The sequence below is a fragment of the Lissotriton helveticus genome, chromosome 1_1 (assembly GCF_964261635.1).
Source record: "Lissotriton helveticus chromosome 1_1, aLisHel1.1, whole genome shotgun sequence".
In the NCBI taxonomy this organism is placed as follows: Eukaryota; Metazoa; Chordata; class Amphibia; order Caudata; family Salamandridae; genus Lissotriton; species Lissotriton helveticus.
The window spans coordinates 1,447,162,012-1,447,189,460 of NC_136057.1; the positions used below are offsets into that span (position 1 = coordinate 1,447,162,012).

At 49.6% G+C, this 27,449-nt stretch overlaps 1 protein-coding gene across 9 annotated transcripts in view; it reads left to right on the forward strand.

Annotated features, from left to right (window-relative positions):
- KMT2D (lysine methyltransferase 2D) overlaps positions 1 to 27,449 on the forward strand; it is a 1,543,965-nt gene that overhangs the window by 870,557 nt on the left and 645,959 nt on the right. For 8 of the 9 annotated variants that reach the window (XM_078685770.1, XM_078685786.1, XM_078685780.1 and 5 more), the window contains 3 exons: positions 20,960 to 21,033; positions 21,484 to 21,534; positions 21,821 to 23,665. In XM_078685770.1, coding sequence (XP_078541896.1) covers positions 20,960 to 21,033; positions 21,484 to 21,534; positions 21,821 to 23,665 — 1,970 coding nt within the window. The remainder of the gene's footprint in view (positions 1 to 20,959; positions 21,034 to 21,483; positions 21,535 to 21,820; positions 23,666 to 27,449) is intronic. The other variant, XM_078685782.1, reaches the window with a different exon arrangement.

Genomic DNA, 27,449 nt, shown 5'->3' on the forward strand with positions numbered 1-27,449 from the left:
GATATGTAGTAACCTGTATTGTATCTGATAGACTACTAGCTGCAGATTCCTTAACGTAGAATTATCCCCAGGCGTGAGACTAGATGCGGAAACTTTCTTTTCCCAGCATCTCTGCCTGCTGGGTGGGTGGTACCGTGTGCACCCCCCCCCCCCCCTGACGTAGTCCACGACCTCGGCGAGGTCATAACAGCCCTACCCCGGCGCTCCAAAATCAGTTATTTCCTTTTCCACGTGCACCGCAGATACAGTTTGTGCTCTAGGCCTGTTTATGCCTTTCCCTTCGCTATTGCGTGTGTTTTGTGGGAACAGTTGGATCGGCGGTGCAATACCCAACGAGCAACACCTCAAAGAGGGGCTCTTTGGCGGAGATCTTTTATCCAACAGCCGTTTAGATGAAGTGTGGGTGGGGGGCCAGAAATGCGTAGACGTGTGTAAGTGGTTTAAAATAAAGCTAGGAGTACCGGGGATAACTTTATTCTGGAGGTCCCCTACTTTAGTTAAAATCAAACTAACTAGTACTCGCTGGGATACTATGCTCCCAAGTAACGAGTTACAAATTTGTGTGTGCTGTAGTTGGTCGACATGTTTCTCGCTCTGGTGCAGTAGCTAGCGATTCTTCAGGACCTACAAGTGAAACAAAGTATTCTAGTCAACTGTCTACGTAAAAGTGATTAGTATCTTATTCAGAATACATTCAAGTTTAGTATGTACACAGAAAAAATAGAGTTTCCTGCATGATACCTGTGTTGGGCTGCTTCTACCTGGATTGGGAGAAAAGGAGCAAAATCACAACAGATATTGGATAAAAACAATCAGCAGTCAAGTACATTCCTTGTGTCATGCTAGAAAGGTGCTGCTAGCATGTGGGTTCAATACTGTGTAATACGTGTACGTGCAAATCCTTAGTGAGCAACAATGTGGGCATGCTCCTGTGGACAAATGTCATATTGGTTAAAACTGTAAAAAGACCTCTGGTTTAGAGACATCCATGTTAACATTGCTGGTTAGGCAGGTTTCTGACTCACCTAAATGGTTAATTGTGCAGACCACAACAGTATCCGGCGGGTGCGACAGCGGGTAAAGTCATCCACATCTGGCTATTTGTAGGAGGGAACCATTAGTTAAAGACTAATAAAGTATGTGTTCTGTGAGCTATAGTGTCTCAAAAACTACTATGGGCAGGGGTGAGTGGCTGGTTGTAGCCCCAATTCCCATAAGTGACATCTGCAGCTCATGGTACAGGAATTTTCTAAATGTTTAAATGCCCTGCGCACGTAGCAACATCTAACTGTAGCAAGGACGATGTTGAAAGGGTGAGGCAGGGTGGCTAATATGATGTGGACATGCCGTCCGGCGTGGTCAGGGTCATGTGAAAACTATTCAGCCTCCTCAATTCCCGGTATTGTATGGTATCTGAAAGAGACACGTTAGTGATAGATTCCTTATCTTAGAATATCCCCAGGCGTCAGACTGGATCCGGAAAATTTTGCAAAGCAATACACCTGCGCGCCGGCAGGCGTCGTCCGCGGCTCCGCTTCCGTCGTCGCGTCGTTAGCGCCGGAATGACGTCCTCTGAGTACTTAGACGCCGCCCATGCGCGCTGACGTCCGTTCTTCTTTTTTCCGCGCCAGCTAGCGCAGATCCGGAGAAGCTCTACCCCTTTGTAATTTTTTGACTGAACTTTTTTGATCTTTTGATCTTTTCTATACTCGAGTCTTCGACTCTAACGGTGCCGGTAGGGATGCCCGGGTTTAAGCCCTGCTCCAAGTGCGACCGACTGATGTCGGTTACCGACCCCCATCGCCGGTGCCTCAAGTGTTTAGGCCTCGACCACGACGACCGCACCTGCTCCGACTGCCGGGCCCTGACGTCTAAAGCTAGGCGGGAGCGGTCCCGCAAGCGACTCGAGCTCCGGCAATCGGCCCCGCGCCGCTCCAGGTCCCGGTCCCACAAGAGGTCGAGGGACAGGTCGCGGGGTTGGAGTCCTCGCAGCTCTGGGAGTGGACATCGGTCGTCAGGATCCAAGTCCTCAGGTAAGAGGCATGAGCGGTCTGAGAGACGTCATCGTTCCTCCGACCCACCCCGACGCTCGCACGATGCGGCCGGGGGTTCGAGTGACACCACCCACGCAGGTCCGACGGAGTCGCAGGCGTCACCGCCTGCCCCACACCTTCGGGTCCCTGGGCATGATGCGACGCCAGAGGAGGTCGAGCGGTACCTCATGGCCATGAGGTCCCTCCCTTCTCGGCCGGGTCCCGTGGCGCCTCCGGGCCCAACGGCCCCGGCTGGAGGGCCTAGCGGGTCGGGTGCTTCGGCTCCGACGCCGTCGGGTGCTTCGGTCCCGGCGCCGCAGGCCCTCACTGGATCCGCTTCTGGATCCGGGTCGTCGCCGGTCGACCTCACGACTGCGCCGGCCCTACGGGTGTCGCCCCCGGCGACCACTATGGACGTTGTCCCCAATCCTCCCTTCGGTCCGGATCTGGCGCCGGTGCTGCGCCGCTGGGCGCCGCTTCAGACGGCCTTTGGAGATTTCTATTTCCACGAAACGGCCCCGTCTGATGACCCTGCTCTGCAGGAGATGGGTGACGAAGGTGATTGGGAGGGGTCTGTGAGCAGGACTGGACATATGAGCTTGGGGAGGCCAGTGGAATTGACACTTCGTCAGACACTGGATTTGTCTCCCCTCCCACCGTGGCTAGGGAGGAGGGTGCTGCTTACAGTGTAGTGTTGACGAGAGTGGCCAAGGCCTTAAACCTTGAGCTCCCCGTCGCGGCCGTGAGGACTAACCTCCTCACTGAGGTCCTTAAACCGCAGGCAAGCTCCAATGAGCCTCTGCTGCTGTTTAATGAGGCCTTGTGTGACGTTCTTGTGGGCACTTGGTCCAAGCCCGCCACAGGTCCGCCTGTGGATAGGAATGTGGCCAGACGCTACCGCCCGGCCCCGGGTGACCCTTGCTTTTTGTCCACCCATCCCACCCCCGAGAGCCTGGTCATCCAGGCCTCCACTTCCCAGACCGCATTCCCGACGGCTCCGCCTGATCGGGAATCCAAGAGATATAAACAATTCGGGAAGAAAGTGTTCTCGTCCCTGAGTTTGGGACTGCGATCTGTCAATACCGCATGCCTCTTGGGCCGCTACACCCACACCCTGTGGGACACGGTCGCAGAAGTGCTGCCACAATGTCCGGAGGAGGTCCGGGCTAAACTCGCCCAAGCCCTTGTGGAGGGCCGAGATGCAGCACAATATTCCATCCATTGTGGGCTGGATACCACGGACTCAGTGGGCAGGGCTATGGCAACGACGGTGGCGGTTCGACGCCACGCCTGGTTGAGGTCTGCCAACTTTTCGGCCGATGTCCAGGCCACTCTTCTGGACATGCCGTTCGATGGGCGTCCCCTCTTTGGCGACAAGGCAGACCATGGGCTTGAGCGTTTTAAGGACTCCAGGGCTACGGCCAAGTCCTTGGGCCTCTAGGCCACACGCCAACAATCGGGTGCCTTTCGCTCCTTTCGTGGCCACGGAAGGGCCGCCCCCACATGTGCTGACAGCCACGCCCCGCAGAATGTTCAACAGCGCGGTGGCGGCCGTGGAAACCGCCGTGTCGGTGGTCGGGGACAACGGCGAGGCCAGTTCACAGTTCACACCTCCCTCCGCAGCACCTGCCTCAAAACCTTCCTAGTCCGTGTTTTCAGGCCCATGTGACGCCAGTGGGGGGCAGGGTTCGCCATCACCTCTTCCACTGGCGCATTGTCACATCGGACAGGTGGGTGCTGCGAATCGTCCGAAGGGGCTACTCCCTCCTCTTCGAGGCGACCCCTCCAGCCATGCCACTGCAATTCCACCGCGTGTCGGGGGATCACTTGCAACTTCTGCAAGAGGAAGTCACGGCCCTCTTGGCCAAGGGGGCCATCAAGCGCGTTCCTGGGCCAGAAGTAGGGTGTGGTTGTTACTCCCACTACTTCCTGGTACCCAAGAAGGGCAAAGGGGGCCTACGCCCTATCTTGGACCTCCGGAACGTCAGCGGCTTCCTCCGGATGGAGAAGTTCAAGATGCTGACTTTGGCTCAGGTCTTCGCTGCCCTGGAGACTGGATGGTAGCGTTAGACTTGCAGGATGCTTATTTTCACATCCCCCCACCGGCATTACCTGCGGTTCACGGTAGGTTTGTGGGATGGACTCAATCCAAGAGGTAAGAGCAGTACGGGAAGAAAGTATTCTCATCCCTGAGTTTGGGATTGCGATCAGTCAACACCGCGTGCCTCTTGGGCAGCTACACCCACTCTCTGAGGGACACGGTTGCGGACGTGCTGCCACAATGTTCGGAGGAGGTCCGGACTAAACTCACCCAAGCCCTTGCGGAGGTTCGAGATGCGGCACGGTACTCCATCCGGTGTGGGCTCGATACCACAGACTCACTGGGCAGAGCGATGGCAACGACGGTGGCGATTCGTCGCCAAGCCTGGTTGAGGTCCGCCAACTTTTCGGCTGATGTCCAGAACACTCTTATAGACATGCCGTTTGATGGTCGTCGCCTCTTTGGCGACAGGCAGACCATGCGCTTGAGCGCTTTAAGGACTCGAGGGCTACGGCCAAGTCCTTGGGCCTCTCGGCCCCGCACCAGCCATCGGCTGCCTTTCGCTCCTTTCGTGGCCAAGGAAGGGGCGTCCCCACACGTGCAGCCAGCCACGGACCGCAGACTACCCTCCAGCACGGTGGCGTATGTGGAAACCGCCGCCGCCGGCGGTCGGGGACAACGGTGCGGCCAGTCCACACCTGCCCCTGCAGCATCCGCCTCAAAACCTTCCTAGTCCGAGCTTTCAGGCACATGTGACGCCAGTGGGGGGCAGGGTTCGCCATCACCACCACCACTGGCGCACTGTTACATCGGACAGGTGGGTGCTGCAAATCGTCCGAAGGGGCTACTCCCTCCCCTTCGAGGCAACCCGTCCAGCCATGCCACCGCAGTACCCCCGCGTGTCGGGGGATCACTTGGCACTTCTCAGAGAGGAAGTTACGGCCCTCTTGGCCAAGGGGGACATCGAGCGCGTTCCTGGGCCAGAAGTAGGGTGTGGTTGTTACTCCCACTACTTTCTGGTACCCAAGAAGGGCAAAGGGGGCTTTGGCCCTATCTTGGACCTGCGGAACGTCAACGGCTTCCTCCGGCAGGAGAAGTTCAAGATGCTGACACTAGCTCAGATCCTAGCTGCCCTGGACCCAGGAGACTGGATGGTAGCGTTGGACTTGCAGGACACCTATTTTCATATTCCGTACTGCCGGCACACCGGCGTTACCTGCGGTTCACGGTAGGCCACAAGCACTTTCAGTTTATCGTGCTCCCCTTCGGCCTTACCAGCGCCCCACAGGTGTTCACGAAAGTGATGGCGGTGGTCGCAGCTCATCTGCGCAGGTTAGGGGTACCAGTCTTCCCCTACCTCGACGACTGGTTGTTGAAGGCGGGCTCGCCCCAGACAGTAGTCAGCCACCTCCAGACTACGGCCGACCTCCTGCACTTGCTGGGGTTCTCCATCAACGTGCCGAAGTCGCACCTGTGTCCCTCTCAGAAGCTCCTCTTCATCGGAGCGGTTCTAGACTCGGCGCAGTTTCGGGTTTATCCTCCCGAACAGCGGGTTCGGGATATTCAGGCTCTGATTCCGATCTTTCAGCCTTTATCCCGAGTCTCGGTCAGGTTGACGCTGCGGCTTCTGGGGCTGAGTGTCTCCTGCATCCTTCTGGTGCATCACGCCCGGTGGCGCATGCGGGTTCTGCAGTGGGACCTGAAGTTTCAGTGGGCCCAGCATCAGGGCAACTTGTCCGATCATGTCTTGATCTCGGAGGGCACTGCAAGACAGTTGCAGTGGTGGCTCACGGACCGCGATTGGGTCAGCGGCAGATCCCTCTCCCTACCCCACCCGGAGCACGTGGTTGTGACGGACGCATCCCTCCAGGGCTGGGGAAGCCACATGGGAGAGGCGGAGATCAGAGGCCTCTGGTCTCCGGCGGAGTCCCAGCTCCATATCAACCTTTTGGAGCTGCGGGCGATTCGACTAGCACTGAAGGCATTCCTCCCCTGTCCGGGGGAGTGTAGTGCAGGTGTTCACGGACAACACCACCGCCATGTGGTACTGCAACAAAGAGGGCGGGGTGGGGTCGTGGACCCTATGCCAGGAGGCTCTGCGCCTCTGGCAGTGGCTGGAACATCAGGGCGTGACCCTGGTAGTTCAACACCTGGCAGGTTCTCTGAAATGCCAGGGCGGACGAACTCAGCCATCGGTGCATGATGGATCACGAATGGCGTCTGAACTCGGACGTGGTGCAAGGCCTCTTTTAGCAGTGGGGAGAGCCTTGGTTAGATCTATTTGCCACAGAAGAGAACGCGCAATGTCATCAGTTCTGCAGGTTGGAATTTCCAAGGTGGCACTCGCTCGGAGACGCTTTTCGTTGCGAGTGGAGTTGCGGTCTATTGTACGCCTTTCCGCCTATACCACTTCTGCCCAGAGTGCTGAAGATCAGGCGCGACCGGGCCCAGGTTATCCTTGTGGATCCGGACTGGGCACGAAGATACTGGTATCCTGAGCTACTCAGCATGTCAGTCGATCCCCCGATTCGTCTGCCTCTTCGGGAGGACCTTCTGTCGCAGCAGCAGGGGACGGTTCTCCACCCGAACCTGTCCAGTCTCCACCTACAAGCTTGGAGATTGAGCGGCGACAGTTGAGGCCATTTGACTTGCCTCCCGAAGTCTGTAATGTCATTCTGGCAGACAGGCGTCCCTCCACAAAGTCGGTATACGCCTGCAGGTGGAACATATTTGTGGCATGGTGCACAGTAAAGGCTGTGGACCCTCTCTCTGCACCCTTTTCTGAGGTTCTTCTCTTTCTTCTTTCTCTTGCCCTGCAGGGCTCTGCTCTGGGCACTATCAAGGGGTACCTTTCTGCCCTTTCCGCCTTCTTAAGGCTACCTGATCAGCCTTCCTTGTTCAAGTCCCCCATTGTAAATAGATTTTTGAAGGGCATCACACACATGTTCCCTCCTGTTCCTTTCGTAATGCCCCAGTGGGGCTAGAATCTTGTACTTACTTACCTAATGTGTGCTCCCTTTGAGCCGCTCCATAACTGTCCTCTCCGCCTTCTTACTTTGAAGACTGCTTTCCTGATTGCCATCACCTCTGCCAGGAGAGTGAGTGAGCTCCAGGCACTTTCTTCTACACCTCCTTTCCTCTCTGTCCATCCGGACAAGTTTGTGTTGCGGACAAGACCCCCTTTCCTGCCCAAGGTTGTCACGGCCTTCGACATCGGGCAGTCCATTACCTTGCCCACCTTCTTTCCGCCTCCGCATCCCTCGAAAGAGGAAGAGAGGCTCCACCGTCTGGACCCAAAACGTGCGCTCTCTTACTATCTGGATCGCACACGCCAATTCCGGGTGGATGACCAACTCTTTGTTGGTTACGTGGGCGCTAAGAAGGGAAAGGCGGTGCACAAGCGGACCATCTCGCGGTGGATCATCTTGTGTATCCAGGCATGTTACTCCTTGGCTAAGAAGGAGCCCCCTGTTGGATTGCGGGCTCATTCCACTCTGGCCACGGCGACTACCACTGCCCTGGGCCGAGGAGTGCCCTTGCAGGACATTTGCCAGGCAGCTACGTGGGCCTCGCTGCACACGTTTGCATGACACTACTGCCTGGACAGCCAAGTCCGGAGGGATGGCTTTTTTGGCCGTTCCGTCCTCCAGGACTTTCTGGTGCGATTATTGGTTCGCAGACCCTCCACCGGGGTTGGTATTGCTGGGGTATCTATTCTAAGGTAAGGAATCCATCACTAACGTGTCTCTTTCAGATGCACAAGTTACTACTTGTGTAACGATATATCTGTAAGAGACATTAGTTAGTGATAGATTCCTTACCGACCCACCCATCCTCCCCGTTCTGCGAACCGATATCTAGGGTTAAGGTCATCCCCTTTCAGGGCCCTAGTTTCATGGCACCAGTGTTGGTTCTATCATGGCTCTGCGTATCTGGCGCGGAAAAGCTGTGTATCAGAACGGATGTCAGCGCGCATGGGCGGCGTCTAAGTACTCCGACGACGTCATTCCTGCGCTAACGACGCCGACGACTGACGCGGAGCCGCGGACGAAGCCTGCCGGCGCGCAGGGGTATTGCTGTGCAAAATTTTCCGGATCCAGTCCTGACGCCTGGGGATATTCTAAGGTAAGGAATCTATCACTAACTAATGTCTCTTACAGATATATTGTTACACAAGTAGTAACTTGTGCGTCTGCCCCATTGTGATCAAAATTGCGTAGTACCAAACACTCGAATTGGCGTTCAGAATAGCATTTCAGAGAGCGCCGCATGTGATCAAGGACGCACTATATTAGAACTATCTCAAATTCAAACCCCGGATGCACAACTCTGCAAGGGTCGTGTGGCATGATGCTATGCATAAACAATATGGCTGGTAGATGTGAGACCCGCCACCCGGCGTGGTCCGGGTAATTGTAAATAATACATCAAACTCCTCATCAAGGCCCGGTGTCTCCTGGTGTCAACCCCCTTTGCGCTAGAAACATCATCAAGCCAAGTGCACGATTACACTTAGTTGCCGCATGTGTTTACGGGTGCGCTATGTCAGGAGCGCGTCTAACCCGGTTGCGGCGTGTTTCCAGTAGTATCAGTTCCCCAAAAGTTACCCAAACTCTATCGTGTTTTCAATTACTTGATATAGTATAGTCGCGTCTAGCACCTACCACTCGCCGCCGGAACCGGGTGGTGATAGTTGGTCCGGCGGCAGTGTTTAAAAAGGAAGTGTGCTGATGCCTTCGGGCTTTAAAACGTGTTCGTCTTGTGGACGCCTGATGTCGGCGAGGGACCCTCAACTCATTTTCATGTGGTGTTTGGGGGAAGATCACAGCTCCACTGATTGCGAGGCGTTCCAGCGGTTGAAGCCGAAGTCGCGGTGGGAAAGCCAGATGAAAGTTCTCTCGGCTCGCATGTCCAGGTCGGCTTTGTCACCTCGCTTAGCTTCTGCGGAAGGTTTTCTAAGCAGCCGTCACCGCCGTTGTCATCCTCCCTCTCCTGTGCCGCAAGAGCGTCGCTCCCCTGTCGGTAAGTGTTGCAGTGTGTCCCCGAGGGCTGGTTTCCGGCTTGTTGGGGGTGTGGGCTCTCCGCGGGTGATGCGGCCCGCGTATCGTCCCCCTATCCACTGTTTCCCAGGAGAGGGGGCGTAGAGAGCCCAGATGGAGACATATGCGACAGCTTTACAGTCCTTGCTGGCTTCTCCTCCTTCCCCTCCTGGGGCGTCAGCGGATCCCTTGCGCTGTGCGGGGCCTTCTGCAGCGTCGCCAGCGGCTCCAGCCCTTAGCTCCGACTGGTTCGAATCCAGGCTTGGAGGATGTGGTGCAGTTGGGGTGCGGCACTTCGGGGGTCCATCCTTCGGACCACAGCACCCTGGTTTCGCTGCAAACTCCTGCAGGCGTCTTTGTGGTGTCGCGGGCGGGCGCCGGGGCTCGGGTCGCATCCTCGAGCCCCTCTCTGGCCTTTGACAAGGTGATCCTGTCTAAGGCCGAGGTGATGCCGCTACGGCGCTGGCAGCTGCTGGCGACGCCACAGGGGTTGGCGGATCCCCCTCGTCCCATCATGGGTCGAGGCTGGTGGGGGATCCCTCGTCCCTCCCTGGGCCCCTCTTATTCCTCCGTGCAGACAGCCGCCTCGTCGGAGGTCAAGTCAGCCTTGGCGGCGCCACAGGGGTCGGCGAGGCCCTCTTGTACCCTTGTGGGTCGAGGCTGGCAGGGGTCTCCTTAACGCTCACCGGGTCCATCTCATCCGGTCACCGGCGCTGTGTGATGCGGCGGAGGCCTGTCCAACTCTCCGGTGACGCTGGACGACGACAATGCCCTGCTCCAGGTTGCGAATTCTACGGCACCGGATAGGCGTCAGGTAATGGACACGTCTTCGGACGTCCCCTCTTTACCTAAGGGTGAGCGCCTGCTGGTGTTGTCATCGTAGGAGACGGGCCACTGTGTCATGGCTTTTTCCCCCCGACGTCATCATAGTCATCATAGGCCGGCTCCTTACCGTCACTGCGGCTGCGGTTTTCGCCAGAGGAACCACAGGTCCCCCACTCCTCTGCGCCTCTTTCTCCCTTCTGGACCTGGCCCTTCCCCACTCCGATTGGCTTAGGGGATGGTCGCCTTAGCTTGAAGCCGTCACCAGCAGAGGAGCTGCTTTTCCCACCGCAGGGCCCTATGGAGGCGAGTGTGGCCTTCGCTAGCGCTGTTTCCGCGGATGTGGAAATTTTGCGCATTGGTGATCCAGCTGCTCATTTCCCTGCAGATCACCTTTTAGATGTTCTTCACCAGGGCTCTGGTGGAAGGGAGCTGCTGCTTCCCTTTGAAGGTTTGCTCCGTACTTTTCTGGTGTGGGCTTGGGGGTGCCCTGCACGAGGGATCCGGTGCCCTGCCACGAGGGATCCGGTGCCCTGCCACGAGGGATCCGGTGCCCTGCGAGATCCGGTGCCCCAATACCTTCTGCACCGGCATCTTCCAGGACCACGTGACCCGGTGTGTCTTTCCCTCCACCCCTCTGCTAGAGGACCCCTTTTGCGGACTGCCTTTACCTTCCTGCCATCGCTGTTGTCTCCACCATCACGGGGGGCCCGCTGGCTGGACTCTTGGGAGCGCAATATGTTCGCTTCGTCCAGTGTGGTTCTGCGGGCCCTTAACACTTTGTGTGTTGGCTAGAGCAACCTCTTGCTTGTGGGACTCGTCGGAGTCCCTTGGCTCTTCAGTTGCTCAGGAGGGTGCTGGTATTGATTTGCAGCACTGTGTGTTAGATGGCAGGGAGCTGGCAGAGTACATACTTTATTCCGCTCTGGACATCTCGGAGGTGCTTGGTCGGGCCATGGCTTCCTCGGTTGCCCTTCGCCGCCATGCTTGGCTTTGGGACAGTGTGTTCCCGGAAAATGTTCGGGAACGGCTGGTGGATTCCACTTCGATGGCACTCTTTTGTTCCACACCCCGGCAGACTCGTCCATCTGGAGGTTCTTGGCGGGCTGGAGCTGGAGGTTCTTGCCCACGTACGTCAGGGCGGAGTAATGCGGTACCGCCTCCCCCGACATGTAAAGATGCTGGGAAAAGAAACCTTTTCCGGATCCAATCTCGCACCTGGGGATAATTCTATGTTAAGGAATCTGCGGCTAGAATCTTCTCTACCAGATACATTGTTACCGACGGTAAGTAACTTGTACATTTATCTTGTTACTTTCTCCCTAGCTGCTTAGTCACTGTGAATCTGATGTATGGAACGTTGATGTGATGGATATGAATGGAATTTTTGGGTGCTTGAATACTTGAGTGTGACAGTTGGAGTATGGGCTGAGCAGTAGGCAGACTGCTCCTGGTGGGGCTGCATCACACAAACTCAATTTTCAATTTCAAATTTGCTTTATTCGATTTAGTGATTCAAATCATAAAAGCACACAAGATAAAAACAATTATTACAAGAAATAGTACATTTGAAAGACGTATCCTATAAATGATCATTATTAATAACCACAAAAAAAATAACGATAGAACCTTGCTGATCAAATCATTGGGCTACGGAACTTTACCACAAGTATTAGAAAGCGGTTCAGTGCATGAATAACAGTCTTCTTCCATCTGTAACAATTTGAGAAAAGTTAACTTACAAGTTCGAATCCCCCATATCCTTAAAATAGGTAATAAGTACGCCCTGCGTGGTGCCTGATAAAATTTACAAAATAGGACACAATGAATATTAGATTTATGCGAGATATCATCGCAGGGACATACAAGATTTGACGGGGACCAGTTATTACATTGTGGGAATGTGACCAATCGGAAGAAAATGCCTAACCTAAGGCGAGTAAAGAGCGAGCGGGCATAGGGGCTATTCACTAATGTTAGATATTTTTGTAGCCCTTCTTGGGAAGTAATTTGCTGGTATCTAATGATGGTATGTTTTTCTCTTTCTACATTCCACCTAGATGTTACAAGGTGGGCCAAAGCCATTTTTTTGATCGAACTTCTTGATACCTTCTCCATCGTAGTTGGTTTTGCAAAAAATTCCGGGTGGCCTAACTCCTTAAACATATTTCTCACATAGCTTAGCCATTTGATTTTTGACAGCCCATCTAAAGAAAGGCAATCCGTTATTAGTTCCCGGTTTAGTGCAGTTTCCGGGGTGAAACAAACCTTGTGCCAAAGAAGGATCGGAGAAATCCTTATGGAGTCTGTTATATGGGAAAGGCCTGTTTCTGTGTGGGACATAAACGAGGTTGTGGTTTTAGGTAACCCCAATAGGTAGGCAAGAAACTGTTTTTCACAACTTTGTATCCCCTGTGCGTGTTCAACGCCCCAGATGCCGGCGCCATAGATAGCAGTAAAGACGCACTTAGCTTTGTAAATATATATTAAGTCTTTAACTGGCTTCCCCCCCAATTTGGTGGAAAAGTTTCTCAATGCGCCAGTGGAACGCAGAAATGCTAGTTTCCTAGCGTTGACCGCTGTTTGCCAAGAGCTTCCTCTGTGAAAAAGTACCCCTAAGTAGGAGAAAGTATCTGTAATTTCAATTCTCTTATTGTCTAGGAATATGGGGCAGGGTGCCCTTTTTCTACCCTTCCCACAGACCATTATAAAAGTTTTAGAAATATTTATTCTCAGGCCGCGGAGCTTCATATAGACGTTAAATTTATCTACAGTTCTCTGTAGCCCAAGTCTGGTCCGTGACATTAATGCCGCATCGTCGGCGTATAGCAATAATGGGGTAGGAATTCCTTTAATAGTGGGGTAATCGTGCTGAAAGTCCCTAAGGTATTGCCCAATTGAATTAATGTATAAGGAGAATAGCAGGGGTGCCAGAATGCACCCCTGTCTAACGCCCCTTTTTATAGGGAAATTGTCTGAGCATTCCCCCCTAGGGCCGTACCTAACCCTTGCTCCTGCCTCTCTATAAAGTTCTTTGATATATGATAAAATATGACTGTCAATCCCCATGTCGCTAAGTGTTAGCCATAGGAATTCATGGTCTACACAGTCAAAAGCCAAACTTAAGTCTATAAATGTTCCGTTGTCCCCTTGCCTGGGCTAAAGCCGTACTGTAAGTTAGTAAAAATTTGTTTTTCCTCCCCGCAAGTTTGTATTTTATTTAAAATGATTTGGCCTGCCACCTTTGCCAGTGCATCCAACAAGGAGATTGGGCGATAGCAGGTCGGGTCTTCTCTCTTGCCCTTTTCTATAAATAGGTATAACTATAGCGTCAGACCATGAGGTTATGAAGCCTTGTTGATTCGCTTTATTTAAAACGTTGGTTATCATTGGGGCCCATAGATCTATCTCAGCCTTATAGGTATCGATAGGGACACCATCAGGGCCCAGTGCCTTGCCCGACGAACTATCCTTTATACCTTTAGTAACTTCCTCATAACTGAAGGTTATCGGTAAAGGGAAAGGAGTGAGCCGTTTGCCTACCGGAAAACTGTTATCCTTGTCTGTTAAAATGATTCCATCATCAATAGATGACGTTCTACCATACAAATGTTTAGAATGAGCTACCCATTGATCACCTGTAATTGCCATATCACTAAGATTAGCCTCTTGAGTTTGTAGGAAGGGGTGATTGACCACCTTCCAAAAAGCCCTGTTATCTTTTTTAGTCGAGGCTTCTTTCAGGGTTGCCCATACCTTATTCTTTAATGTGGCTTTTCTCATTTTTATCGTATTTTTATAAGTTTTTCTAGCTATACGAATTATATCCGGGTTTTTTGGAGTTGTCTGCAGTGTCTTTTTAAGAAGAGTTAGTGCTTTAGTGCACTCACTGTCGAACCACCTAACGGGTTTTGAAGCCCCCTTCCGATGTTCTCGTCAATAAAAGTTTGACTGTGGCTAATATTTTGGAAAAGGAATTCATTATCCTATCTGGTGCCTCATCTTGGGTCAGGCAGATCATTATATCTTTAATATTGGAAGCAGCTAATTTTTCCAAAAAACCCGGATGGATCTACTTTGTCCCATTTAATTGTATAGCCATTTGTTGAAGCTAATCTTATCTCTGGGGTATATTGGGTATTGACTTCGGCCCTGCGTGTTATTGTTTTGTCTTTAATACTAAATACTATAGGGTAATGGCCTGGCCCATTTCCCAGGTAGCCACTAACCCGGCATGGGGTGCGGAAATTAAAGTATAATCAATTATCGTATTGCTCCCTCTCCCATTAAAGGTGGGTTGAAATGGGATGCTCGGTATACAAATCTCATTTATAAAATTTAAGTTAAGATAAAAGAGTATATTATTGAGTATGGTACCGAGTGGCGTATGATTAAAATGGGTAGGACTATCTTCCCCATAATCCGATAGGCCGCACAGACCTGGTGGGTCATGAGGACAAATCGTACAATTAAAGTCTCCTACCCAAAACATAATATCACCTACCATCTGATCTTGTAGAGAGATCAGGGTCGAAAGAAGATTACTCAAGAGAGCTTCGGTCCTGTCAGGAGGTATATTATTGTAAAAATGTAATATAGTTGCTTGTTACGAAGAGCCCCATCTTAACCACAATATCTGATAATATTCAGTTGCCGTGAACCTTTTCACTTCAAAACCCCCAGTAATAGATACAAATGTACATAGACCCCCTTTGTTGTAATATGAAGTGCTTCCAGGGACCATGTTTCCTGTAGGCAAATTACACTGTGCGCAGTGACGACATCTAGCCAATGTTTTTGGTACACTTTGTCTACCAGGCCGGCCACATTCCAGGAAAGAAAACTATGAGTAAGGTCTATTTGTTTGGAAATATTTAATCGATTAGGTTCAGAAACGTTATGCTGGATCAGAAGGGGATCGTCTATGACAGGCGGATTAACCAATTGGTCTTTCTGTTTAAACGAAGGTCCGTTAGAGACAGTTGGAATCATAGGGTCCCTCTCCACTGGATCACTTCTGTGTCCACCGCTCTGATTGAAATTTGTTAACATTGCACAGCTTAATGTTTCTGGAATATGTGTCACAGTATTTCCCTGTTGTCAATCCAGATAATTTAGATCCGAAAAAACATTGTATCGATTAGTTAGAGGAAGTGGCCAGTGTGGTGCGTTAAAACCTTGCTGAATGGACAGATTCCGGGTTTTAATTGGCCCTTCTATGTTCTCGAAATGCGAGTGATTAGTGTGCCATGGTGTCCACTTCGATGGATAGGAGGGATAGAGATTAAGTTTATATAGTGTGGGCACACCTCGGGAGCCACGTGGAACAATTAGTGCCTCTGGATAAAAATAGGTCAGGGTTCGGGGCACTATGGTGCTACGTCCCTGGTTCTGATACCAGTCAACAATGTGCGGGACCACCCTTCTGTCTCTAAAATTAATAACGATTACATCCCCTGCAGTATCTTTTGGTCTTGCACCTACCCACCCAAGTCTTCTAACGAACAGTATGTCTCCATCTAAATGGGAGGGCAGTGGCCTATTTTGTCTAAGCCAGTAAATGGCCTTATTCTTTAGCTCATGATAACCTTACTTTTTTCCCCTCTCTAAGCTCTGGGACACCTGTTAGAACTAGGGCGTATGGAACTGCCTCTGGTGGCAAGTCGATGCGACAGCCTTTGGTTTTCCTGGGTTTATCAAGATGTTGGCGAATGCCTGTATCAGCAGCCTTAATGTCTGAATGTGTGGTACCAAATGTGTGAGTATTGAGTGGGAGAGAAGCTGATTCTTTGGGGCTTGTCAGAGTGGGCTGTATATGGGATTTATCAGATTTCCCCTCTTTCCCACTAAGGGTGATCTGAGCAGGTCGAGTATCTTTAGTAGGCCTGACATTCCCATTGGTCGTGTCGAAGCTAGATGAAGTAGCTTTTGTGGAAGCCTTATTTGTTAATTAGAGTCCACTGATTTTAGTGTTCGTGTTAATGGCTACCAAGCCCTTTAGGAGTTGGGAATTTAAGGTGGTTTCTACCGCTAAATCATTTATCTGATCACCCAGTCTTTTTACCCTTTCTAAGACGGGGAGGATTAGTGATCTAACTAGATGTTCTATGTCATGCATAATTAACTTAAATTCGGATGGTTGGTTCTTTAAAGGATTTTGGGTTTCCTGGGACTTTAATTTTGTGTTTAGTGGTATTAAATGGGCCTGTGATGTTTTTTTGCAGGTGTCCGTTTGGGAACTTGAGCCTAGTCTGGGTACTTTAGTTTGTCTGCCCCGATGATCGTTTCCCCCCTCTCTTCCTTTTCGTTAACTGTCTAAGTGGTTTTTGAGGGGGTGTACTCTTTTTCGTCATGGGGGTCACATTTGGAAGCTGCAACAGAGAGGCCTCCGTTGGAGAGAAGTCCAGGGAAAGATCCGAGGTAGTTGAAAGATGATTGGGACTCGTCAACGAAACGTGGGTTGGTGTTAAGGAGTTGTCCTGAAGGAGCAGGGGGATGCTAGTATCTGATGATAGAGAAATCCCTATGCTTTGAGGACTATAAATAGGGGGGGAAGGTATCTGTGTTAGTGGACCTAATGACGAGCGCTTGTTGTGTTGAAGTTCGAAAGACAAGCGTGATTCTACAACAGATATTTCATGATCCAAATTCGAAACCGCCTTTGATAAGAAAGCGTCCAAAGTACCTCTTACCATCCCCCCCCTTATGCGTTTTTCCGCCATTCCCAGGCTTTGGTGGCATTGTCCATATTCCAGGGCTTCAAGATTTAACGACAAGATAAAGGGACGGGGCCCAGCCCGGCCTCTGTCGTCGTCAGACGGCCCGCCCTTTGCCCGGGCTTAGCCCGGCGATCGCCCGCGCGCGTCCCACGATTGCGTAAACAATGTTCCTAATATAGGAGGAGGAGGGGGCGGGAAGAGGCACCAGGTGCGCAAGGTTGGTGATGAGCAGAGACCTCTGGGCCTCGCAGTCCCGCTCCCCCGATATCGCCCAACTGAAAAGCAAATGGGAAACACAACAGCAGCAGCTCCCAGGGTCGTGAATAAGGTCAGGCTCTTCAATCAGCCGCAGTACCGAACATAATGGTAGTGAAGGATTTAAAAGTGCACCAATTGAAATAATAGCAGCGTTCCACGACTACGAGCGGCACATGAACTCAATAACTTGCAACTGTAACGTAATAAATCTACCCGAAACTACATCCTGGCCATAGACTTCATTACTACACTCTTCTGGGATGGGGCGACCATCTGGGGGAAGTGGAAATCAGAGGACTCTAGTTACTGGCAGAAGCCAGGCTCCATATCACCCTGTTGGTGCTGCGAGCGATCCGATTTGCACTGAAAGCCTTTTTACCATCTATCAAGGGAAGACTAGGTCACGTCTTCACGGACAACACTACCGCCATGGGGTACTGCAAGAAACATGGCAAAGTGGGGTCCTGGACTCTTTGTCAAGCGGCCCTGCTCCTCTGGACTTGGCTGGAACAGGACATTTCCCTGGTGGTTTAACATCTGGCCGGTTCTCTGAAGACCAGAGCAGACAAACTCCGCCGAAGGTGCCTTGCGGATCACAAGTGGTGTCTCCATGTGGAGGTGGCTCAAGGTCTCTTTCAGCAGTGGGGAGAGCCTTGGTTAGATCTTTTCGCCTGTGATGGGAACGTGCAATGTCAACAGTTTTGCGCGTTAGAGTGTCCAAGGTGGCTCTTGCTCGGCGATGCTTTTCATTTCGATTGGAGCTCAGGCCTACTGTACACCATTCCTGCCCAGAGTGCTCAAGAAGATTAGGAGCGACCGGGTACAAGTTATTCTTGTGGCTCCGGATTGGGCACGAACAGTTTGGTATCCTGAGCTTCTGGATATGAGCATCGATCCTTCTATCAGGCTCCCCCTTCTGGAGGATCTTCTGTTGCAGCAGTAGTAGAAAGTCCTCCATCCGAACCTGTCCACTCTCTGCCTCCGTGCGCGGAGAATTAGCGGCAACATATGACAGCTTTTGTCCTTTCTCCTGAAAACAAATGTTGTAAATATTGTACAGAACGGTCTATTGACCCCTTATCTGCCTCCCTGGCAGATATCCTCCTGTTTATCCTTTCCTTGGTCCAGCAGGGCTCTGCTTTGGGCACTTTGAAGGGCTACCTTTCAGCCCCCTCAGCTTTTCTTTGGCTGCCAGATCAGCCTTTTTTTTTTTAAGTCCCTTCTGGTGCAGAGATTTTTGAAGGGATTAACCCACTTAGTTTCCCCTTCCTTTATGCCACAATGGGACCTTAATTTGGTCCTTACTTTCTTGATGTGCGCACCGTTTGAGCCGATGCACAACTGACCTCTACGGTTGCTCACTATCAAAAACGCTTTTTTGTTGGCATTTACCTCTGCAAGGAGGGTGAACGAACTGCAGGCACTGTCATCACAGCCTCCTTCCCTGACAGTTTTCTCAGACAAAGTGGTGCTGACAACTAGGGCATTCTTTTTGCCCAAGGTTGTAACTCCCTTTCATCTGGGACAGTCAGTTACTATGCCCACTTTCTATGCACCTCCACATCCTTCCAAGAAAGAGGAGCGTCTCCACTGCCTGGGCCCAAAAAGAGTGTGATCGTTCTATCTTGATCGCACAAAAGAGTTACAGATGAATGACCTACTCTTTGTAGGATATGTAGGAGCAAAGAAGGGGCGTGCTGTCCAAAAGAGGACCATATCACGTTGGGTTATCTTCTGCATCAAAATATGTAATGCCTTTACAAAGAAGCAGCCTCCTGAAGGCCTTAGGGCCCATTCCACCATGGCGAAAGCAGCCACCACAGCCCTCCAGTGTGGTGTTCCTATTTCTGACATCTGACAGGCGGCCAACGTGGGCTTCTCTGCACACGTTTGCCAGATGCTATTGCCTGGATTCTCAGGTTCACAAGGAGGGCCTGCTTGGCAGCTCTTACAGGATTTTCTGGTTTAAAGCTTTTCCGCAGTCCCACCTTCTGGCAAGGTATTGCTTGGGTATGTGTTCACAGGTAAGGAATCTGCTGCTAGATGTCTCTATCAGATGGACAAGTTACTTACCTTTGGTAACACCTTATCTGGTGGAGACCTGATCTAGCTGCAGATTCCTTACCCGACCCACCCATCCTCCCTGCACTTCGGAATTGTCTTTAAGTGTTAGGGCTGTTCCCCTTAAGGGCCCTAGTCTCTCTTTTTTAACACACCATTGTCAGTCACTTTATGGCTCCACGCTTCTGAAGTGGAAAATTGTGAAAAGTACGTCAGCGCGCCCGAGTGGTGGTTATATTGATGACATCACAACAATGACTAACACAACGCTGACGAACTTGCAGTGTCGACCGACGCCACTGACCGGGGCCCAGGGGTACTGCAAAGAAAAATCTTCCGGATCCAGCCCGATGCCTGGAAGTTTGAAGGTAAGGAATCTGCGGCTAGATAATGTCTCTACCAGATAAGGAGTTACTTAAGGTAAGTAACATGTCCGTTGAGCTTGGAATGGTTAAATAGGTAGAGCTTTCTTCACAGTTGAATTTTTCCCCACAATATCTTTAACTCTGTTTGACAAACATGCATTAAATTTGGCAGATGCTCTGCATGTTTAGCCTATTATTAAAGTGTTTTAATTTGTGCAGGTTTGCTAAGAGGGGCATAGTTAAATCGGAAGAGGTCATAAAATGTCTATTTGCAAATAACTGCCATTTCATGAATTTACATTACATTTGAGAGATAGCATGTTTAGTCTGCGTTGGGTATGGCAAGTTTCGAGCAAATCCATAAGACGGCGGCAAACATGAGGGTCAGAATTGTTTAATTTTTATGTTCTATATTAAATTTATCAGACTGTCATCAACGTAGGCCCAGTGCAGGAATCTTGACTGGTAGACCATAACTGACAATTCTAGAGGTAAAACTGCAACTTCTTCAGTAAGCAACATCCCTTTTGTGGAATTGTGTAAAACCACCTCCTGGATGTCTCTAAACTATCAAAAGGCACTATTGTCTGACCACTGACTGCTGGTTTGACTCCACGTAGGCTAGGCCTCTCTCAGGAACCTCTTTGTGTTGTGTATGAATTTTTTTGTTCGTTACAAAGTATTTCAAGCGAATGGCTTGCTACTCTCAGTGCTTAAGGAAAAGTTACTCTCCTAAAATCCTAGTTCTCATTTGAGGAAATATCCTCTGAAGTCATAAACCCTCCATCCTTTCCTGTGTAAAGAACAAGTAATTTATTAAATTCTAGACAATCCTAATGTTCCTTAAACACAAGTTATCTAACTGCCACTGACTGGGCATAATGAGATTCTTGTATAGTATTCTTCCTTATGGAAGAGTGTTAGCCTATAAAGATTGATTCTATATGTCCCTCTTCCTATGTGTACCTGGTTTTCTTTCAATTCTACTTTATACAAAAAGTTGCGAACGTTTATTCATGTCACAATTTTTTTCTAGTGCCCTTAAAGTATAATTAGCTGCTTTGTACAGAAAATAAAAATGATTTGGCAAAAATAACCCATGGATAGCCCATCAAAATATTATATTTTAAAACTTTTTTCTGAAGAGAAATATTCAAGATATAATTTTTTTAAGCAAATACCTTAGGATCATGCTTGTGTTAAGTACTATTTAGTGTTTGACTTTAATGACGAGTTCCCTGAAAGATAAACCGGGTTATAGGTAACCAACTATCTTCTTGTGCAGCCTCCTTCACAGCACTTTTAAGCAGGTACAGGTACAACCCCAAACATTGTCAAACACTGCATCGTTACAACCACCACCGTGACTGGTAAAAGATTGCTTGTAATAAATTATAAAGCCTGTACTAGTTGGGTGCACTTGTAGGTGATAAAACAGTATAGTATTTGGGTTCATAAGCACAGATAATTGTACATGGATGACTCAAATTCCTTAAAGTGATGACTTTATGCATTTCCAACCCTTCCTGAGGTGCTGAGTTTTCAACCAGTTCTAAAGGACAGGCAGTGAGGACTGAAAGAAAGTACATGAATTGCCATAAAGGATGTTTTTGTTTCCTAGATTGGTCCAACCGGTGTAAGCAAATTATGAAGCTTTGGAGGAAAGTCCCTGCCCCTGACAAAGCTCCATACCTGGTAAGTTATGTGTATCATCCTATGCTGCAATCTTTGCTCATTTATCTTAAGTCTGCTGCTTGTTACATCTCTGGGCTTGGAGCCTTTGAAGTGGTGGTAAGTGTGCACCATATCCCTTCAGTAGCTCTGTGCTTCATACCCTCCTCTCCGCTTTTTAAGTGCCATGTGTCTCTGTACCACGTCAATGTTACACTTTTGTGGTCAATCTCTCATCTCTGAGATTCCTTCGAGTAATGATGTGTTCATGGAACATCCCATGCGTGTCTCTGGCAGCACTGGTACATGCCCTGATTATTGTTTTTATTGTCCCACACAGCTTTTGTCATTGAAATGAAGCACAATTTGTCATGTTGATTGAGTGGATTTCACTGTGTTTTCCTCTTTTCTGTTTAACTATCTAAACTGCATGTCTGTTTTTACTGTTTATTACATTTCTCTCTCCTTTTGCAGCAAAAAGCCAAAGATAACCGGGCGGCTCAGCGTATAAACAAGGTACAGAAGGTATGTGTTTTTGATAGAGGGAGGGTTTATTGGGGATGACTGTGGAGTACTGTTATTATATCGCTCTGCAGAGTTCATTTCTATCTCTGGGAACTTTGTACCTGCACTTAGTTTGAAATTTGCCATTCGGCACTTTGCCTGCCTGTGTATTTTACAGTTATTAATCCTTGTGCTCTAGTCCTATATTAACCAGCACTGCCACTGAACTATGCATTGTCTTGGTGAACCATGCACTGTTGCTGAGCCTTGAAGTCGCTGAATCACTGTTTTTTTCTGGTTTGTGTAGCAGGCAGAAAGTCAAATCAGCAAGCAATCCAAAGTAGAAGGGATAAGGAAAGCAGAGAGGCCAACACTCCACCTGCGCATCCCTTCCCAGTCAGGCTCTCAAGGTTTCTTGCCTTCCACCCCAGAATCAAGAGGGAGCAGTTCTACTGGGCAGAGTGTCTTCTTCAACAGCAGCCCCATTACAACTCCGAACTCTGATGGATTCTTCAAGCCTTCGTCTGCCGGTACAACAGGTTCAGAGTCTCCTGGTGAGCCCTTCTTTAAGGTGCCCCCTCAGTCCCCAGTTCACGTGCCTTCGCATTGCCCCTTTGGAAATGGCTCTACATATCCCATTGAGCCTCGCTGCCAGTCTTCCCTTGTCCAGAGTCCAACCTCAGTTGGCTTCCAGAACTTCACTCCGGTTGGATCCCAGCTTGTACAGACTACACGACCCATTACTCAAACCATGGAATGCCATACAACTCCACCCGGGACACCGAGACATCAATCTGCAGCCATGGATGCATTTCTGAAACCCCGGTATTCAAGTGGATCTTTGGACAACCTGTCTGTGCCAGGAAGCCCCAATGGAAAGCCATCTCCTCTGGGGGAATGCGGGTCAAAATCATCTGAATCTTTAATGTCCCCTTCTCATTTTGGAGATCATAAAAAACAGTTTGATCTCACACTGATGCACATCAAGAAGGAGGACAGTTGCTTGCACTCAAAACATGACATTACACAAGCCATGGTACTCCAAGACACTTCTTCCAACCATCATATGTCTAACATGGAAATGAAGAACCCTGATGTCTTCAAAGCCCCTCTTACACCCAGGGTCACTCAGGTAGAGCCACACAGTCCTGCTTCAAGCCACAGAAATCAGGACATTCATGGGCAAAGTCAGGGAGCCTCACCACAGCATCTTGTGGACATTTACAGGCAATCCCCCTCTGTTCCTTACACAGATCCATACGCACAAATGCCTCTCACCCCACGGCCCCAGACTGCAGAGGCATGCTGCACACTTCCTCCTCGATCACTTCCTTCTGATCCATACACTCGTGTGCCTGCCAGCCCACAACCCCAGTCCAATTCTCAGTCTCCTCTGACCCCACGCCCATTGTCCACTGAAACTTTCTGCCAGTCACCCATTGCCCCCCGGTTCCAGTCCCCAGATCCGTATTCTAGACCACCGTCTAGGCCTCAGTCTCGAGATCCATTTGCACCTATACATAAGCCCCCAAGACCTCAGATATTGGATCCTGGCTTTAAGGCAATGCAAGTGTCTCACCCTTCAGGTGGCAGCTTCCAGCAATCCTTACCCCCACAACTGTCTGCTGAATCTCATCCCAAAGTGCAGGTTAATCCACATCAAGCTGGTTTTGCTCGTTCTCCAAGCGCTAGTGTTTTCCCCAGCCCTCAGGGGCAATTGTCTTTCACCTTTCCCCAAGGTGGCCCCGAGTCTGTAAAGACCTCTCCCTCCCACCAACCGAACTACTCCCAGTCTCACCATACTAGTACCCACTACACCCCACCTCTATCCATAGGCAAGACCCAAGTGACAAATTGTTCATCTCCTAGTTTCCATCAAACTGGAAGCCCACTCCCTGGAAGTGGTGGTGGTCCCGAGACCTATACACTCTCGCCGCTTCGACCCCCATCTGTCTTGCAGCAAGATGGACCCTACATGGCACACAACTCTGGTCAGCGTTCAGCCATCACTTCACCAGCAGACAAGCGGGACGATGTGCTGTCAGTCTCTAATCCCATGGCAGCTCCAGCTCGTGAGGGGCCTGAATTACAAGTGAATCCAGACACCACACTCTCCAACCTCAGCCAGACTGAGCTTGAGAAGCAGAGGCAGGTAAGAGTTTGAGATTGGTTTTACACTCAAATGGGGCGGTTTGCTTTGTGTTCCGCACATTCTTCTCAGGTGGTTCCTAATAAGCAGCAAAGATTGTTTTAGAGATTAAAAATATTAAGTTCTGTGAGATTTATGATGAAATTGAATGAGTTTTGCCAACGTGCAGCACCCCCTAAAGTACATACATGAAGGCGATTAGTGACAAGCAACTTTGGGGAAAGCTTCTGGGGCTTCTATCTGATAGTGACTTCTAGCCACAGATTCCTTACCTTTGAATTTCGTTGGTGTCAGACTGGATCTGGAAGATTTTTTGTGAGCAGTACCCCGGCGTGTCAGAAGGCGGCATCATTCGTGCTTCACGTGCATTGTCTGATGTGACGTCCACAGCACCTATATAGGCGCCAACTGGGCGCTCTGATGTAGGTTCTTTTCTGTCTTCGCCAGCCAGTTCTGATCTGGAGAAGTGCTACCCCATAGTCACTGTTTGACTGGGTTTTTTCAGTTTTTTTTTGAGGTTTTGTCCTCTTGGTGTGTATTGGATGTCACCTAGAAAGACAGGATTTAAGCCCTGCAGAGCCTGTCATTGGAAGATGTTTGTGACGGACCTGCACCGTGTCTGCCTATGGTGTTTATAGTGCGAACACAATCCGAACTCATGCTCGGATTGCCGCACCATGAATCCTAAGGCCTTGCTGGAGCCATCCCTCAAGCTCATGGTGGCCCTGCATGCGACTGTGAAAGTTGAGATCCTGGTAGAGGAATGTCCCCGGGCGCAGTCACAGAGTCCGAGGTCATAAGTCAAGGCACAATAAGTCATCAAAGGGGTAGCGTCAATATTCAAGGCCTGGTTCTGTGGTGGAGCCTGTGCCTGGGCTGACTCCAGGCATCCCCGATTTTCCAGGAGGCGGAGCGACCCCTGGCCATCAAAAATTTGTGAGGCCATGCGCCTCATATTTCAGCAGCTTGACACCTCTGGCATGCCTTCAGGCCTCTGGGTCAGAGGGGACCCCATCTGGTTTACATCGGCAGCCTCGGCCGACCCTCATGGATCCATTCTTGGATCTGGCCCAGCACTGGTCGTACAAACTCAACCTTCCCCAACACCTGTCCAGATACCAACGCTCCCAACAGCACCATTGTGATCCCGGACTCCGATACTCCCGACAGGAGCTTTGCCTCCTAGATTGGAGCCTGAACCCTATTCCCTTGGGCTAGGACTCTATGAAGAATGGGAGGGGTTGCTGGACCTTGGAGAATACAAGCCATATGAGGAAGACCCTTGTATGGACTGGTGTGAGGAACTTCGTGAAGCCAGTGGACAGGATACCTCTCCACATACTGGTAAGCTTTCTCCCACCAACTGTGGCTATGGAAGAGGGAGCTTTGTACGCAATGGTGGTGAAGCAGGGTGGCTGAGGTACTTGACCTTCAGTTGTCCTCGGTGGCAGTCTAGACTAACATCTTGAAAGATGCGCTGTAACCTGAACTGCCACTCCCATTCAATGATGCCCTCACTGATGTCCTTTTGAGGACTTGGTCCAAACCCAACACATGAGCGCATGTGAATAGGATGATTGTCAGCCGCCCCTGCCTGCTCCAGGGGACCCAAACTTTGTCACCCAACAACCTACCCTGGAGAGCTTGGTGGCCTAGCCTCAATATCCCATGGTGCACCACAAACCACCCCCTCCCCCGGGTAGGGAATCCTAGAGGCTGGACTTCTTGGCGAAGAATATCTTTTCTTATGCCAGCTTGTCATTGTGGTCTGTGAACACTGCATGCCTATTGGGCCATTACTCCCACACTCTGTGGGACACAGTTCTGCAAGTGCTGCCACAGGTTCCCTAGGATTGCGCTTGGGCTGTAGTCTCTCAGGCTGTTGCAGATGGGAGAGATTCAGCAAAGTTCACTATCCTCTATGGACTTGATATGACCGACTCACTGGGCACAACGGTTTCATCGACGTTGACCCTGAAGCGCCATGCCTGGTTGAGGTTGACTGGCTTTTCGGAGGATGTCCAGTCATCCCTTATGGACATGCCCTTCAATGGAACCTTGTAAGAAAGTGGCTCTGTATATACTGGACCAAAATAAGGTACAGTGTGCACAGAGTCCACAGGCCCCAGAGGCTAAAGTTAGATATAACCTTACTCTCTGAAGTGGTAGCTTGATCGAGCAGTAAGGCAGTATCAGAGGACCGTGTAAAGCATTTGTTGTACACACTCAGTCAGCAAATGGTCTCACACACTCAAGAACTGAACTCTAGGCCAATTGGTTTTTATATAAAAATACATAGTTACTTTATTTTAGAACCACTGTAGGCATCATAAATACTTTCTCAGAATGAGATGTTGCAATTAAATGCTTTAAAATAGCAGTTGACTTTTATATGCAATAGATACAGTTGTTGCAAAATGCAACACAAGTTTAAACACAAAATAACATTGAGCTCAATGGGGGTTTTTAAGTAAATGCAATAAAATCACGTTACAAATGTTTTTCTTACTCTGGGCTGGATCCTGGATTCAGCCCTGGTGCATTTCCTGAAACAGTTGAAAGAAATCGTTTTGTGCACAGGCGATTTTTAAGGAATATTTGTATGTTTTGAAGATCGACACTAAGAAGAATTTCTGGCAAAAACCAGGCAATGTATTCCTATGGGGGAAAATTGGGTTAACAGTAAATCACGGTTATAATTACTTTTTAAGTGCAGTGCTGGGCCCAAAGGTACAGCACTGTGATCTCTCCTGATTGCAGGTGAGTAATTTTGTTTTTGATGTTCGGACGATTTTTAACGAATATTTCAAATTTGTGATGTGAGAAAGTGGCTCTATATACACTGGACCAAGATACGGTACAGTGGGTATAGAGTCCACAAACCCCAGAGGTATAACGGAGGTTAACGCCAGGTGTGACCTTACTCTCTAAAGTGGTAGCTTGGTCGAGCAGTAAGGCAGTACCAGAGGACAGTGTAAAGCATTTGTTGTACCCACTCAGTCAGCAAAAAGTTTCACACACATAAAGACTGAACTCCAGGCCAATTGTTTTTAGATCAAAGATATGGTGGTTTTATTTTTAGAACCAACAGGTATCAAAATATACTGTTTTCAATATGAGAGATCTCAGATGAGTAGTTTGCAGAAAGGCAATACATTTTGTAAACACAATAGGTAGAGGGGTTGCAGTAGGCAACACAATTCTAAACACAATTTAGCATTGAGCTCAATGGGTTTTTCTATATAAATACAGCTGATTACTTTGTAGATTACTCTGGTAGTTCCAGGACTGGATCCTAGATTCAGTCCTGGGATCTAAGCTGAAAACAGAATAGTAAAAACGTTTTTGTTATTGCAGTGATTTTTAAGGAATATAAAGCTATTTTAAAAGTTCACACTTAGAAACTTTTCAATGAAAAACTGGCAATATTATCCAATGGGAGAAAATTCAGGTTGCAGTTAAAGTACGATCTCGTTACTTTTGTAATCCAGTACTGGGCTCCTAGGTCCAGCACTGGGGTCTCAACTTAAAACAGGTAAGTAATTACGTTTAAGTATTTGGTATGATTTTTAAAGAATATTTCAAGTTTTCAAAAGTAGACAGAAGAAATTTCCCAGAAAAGCACACAATGGATGACCTCTAATCATCTCAGGCTCAACACTGATAAGACGGAGGTCTTATTTTTTAATCAGAAAACTACCCTTCCTGCTATTTTGTGGTGGCCAACTGTGCTCAATCCTCCTCCTACTCCTGTCCAAACAGCTCGCAATCTGGGCTTTCAATTCGA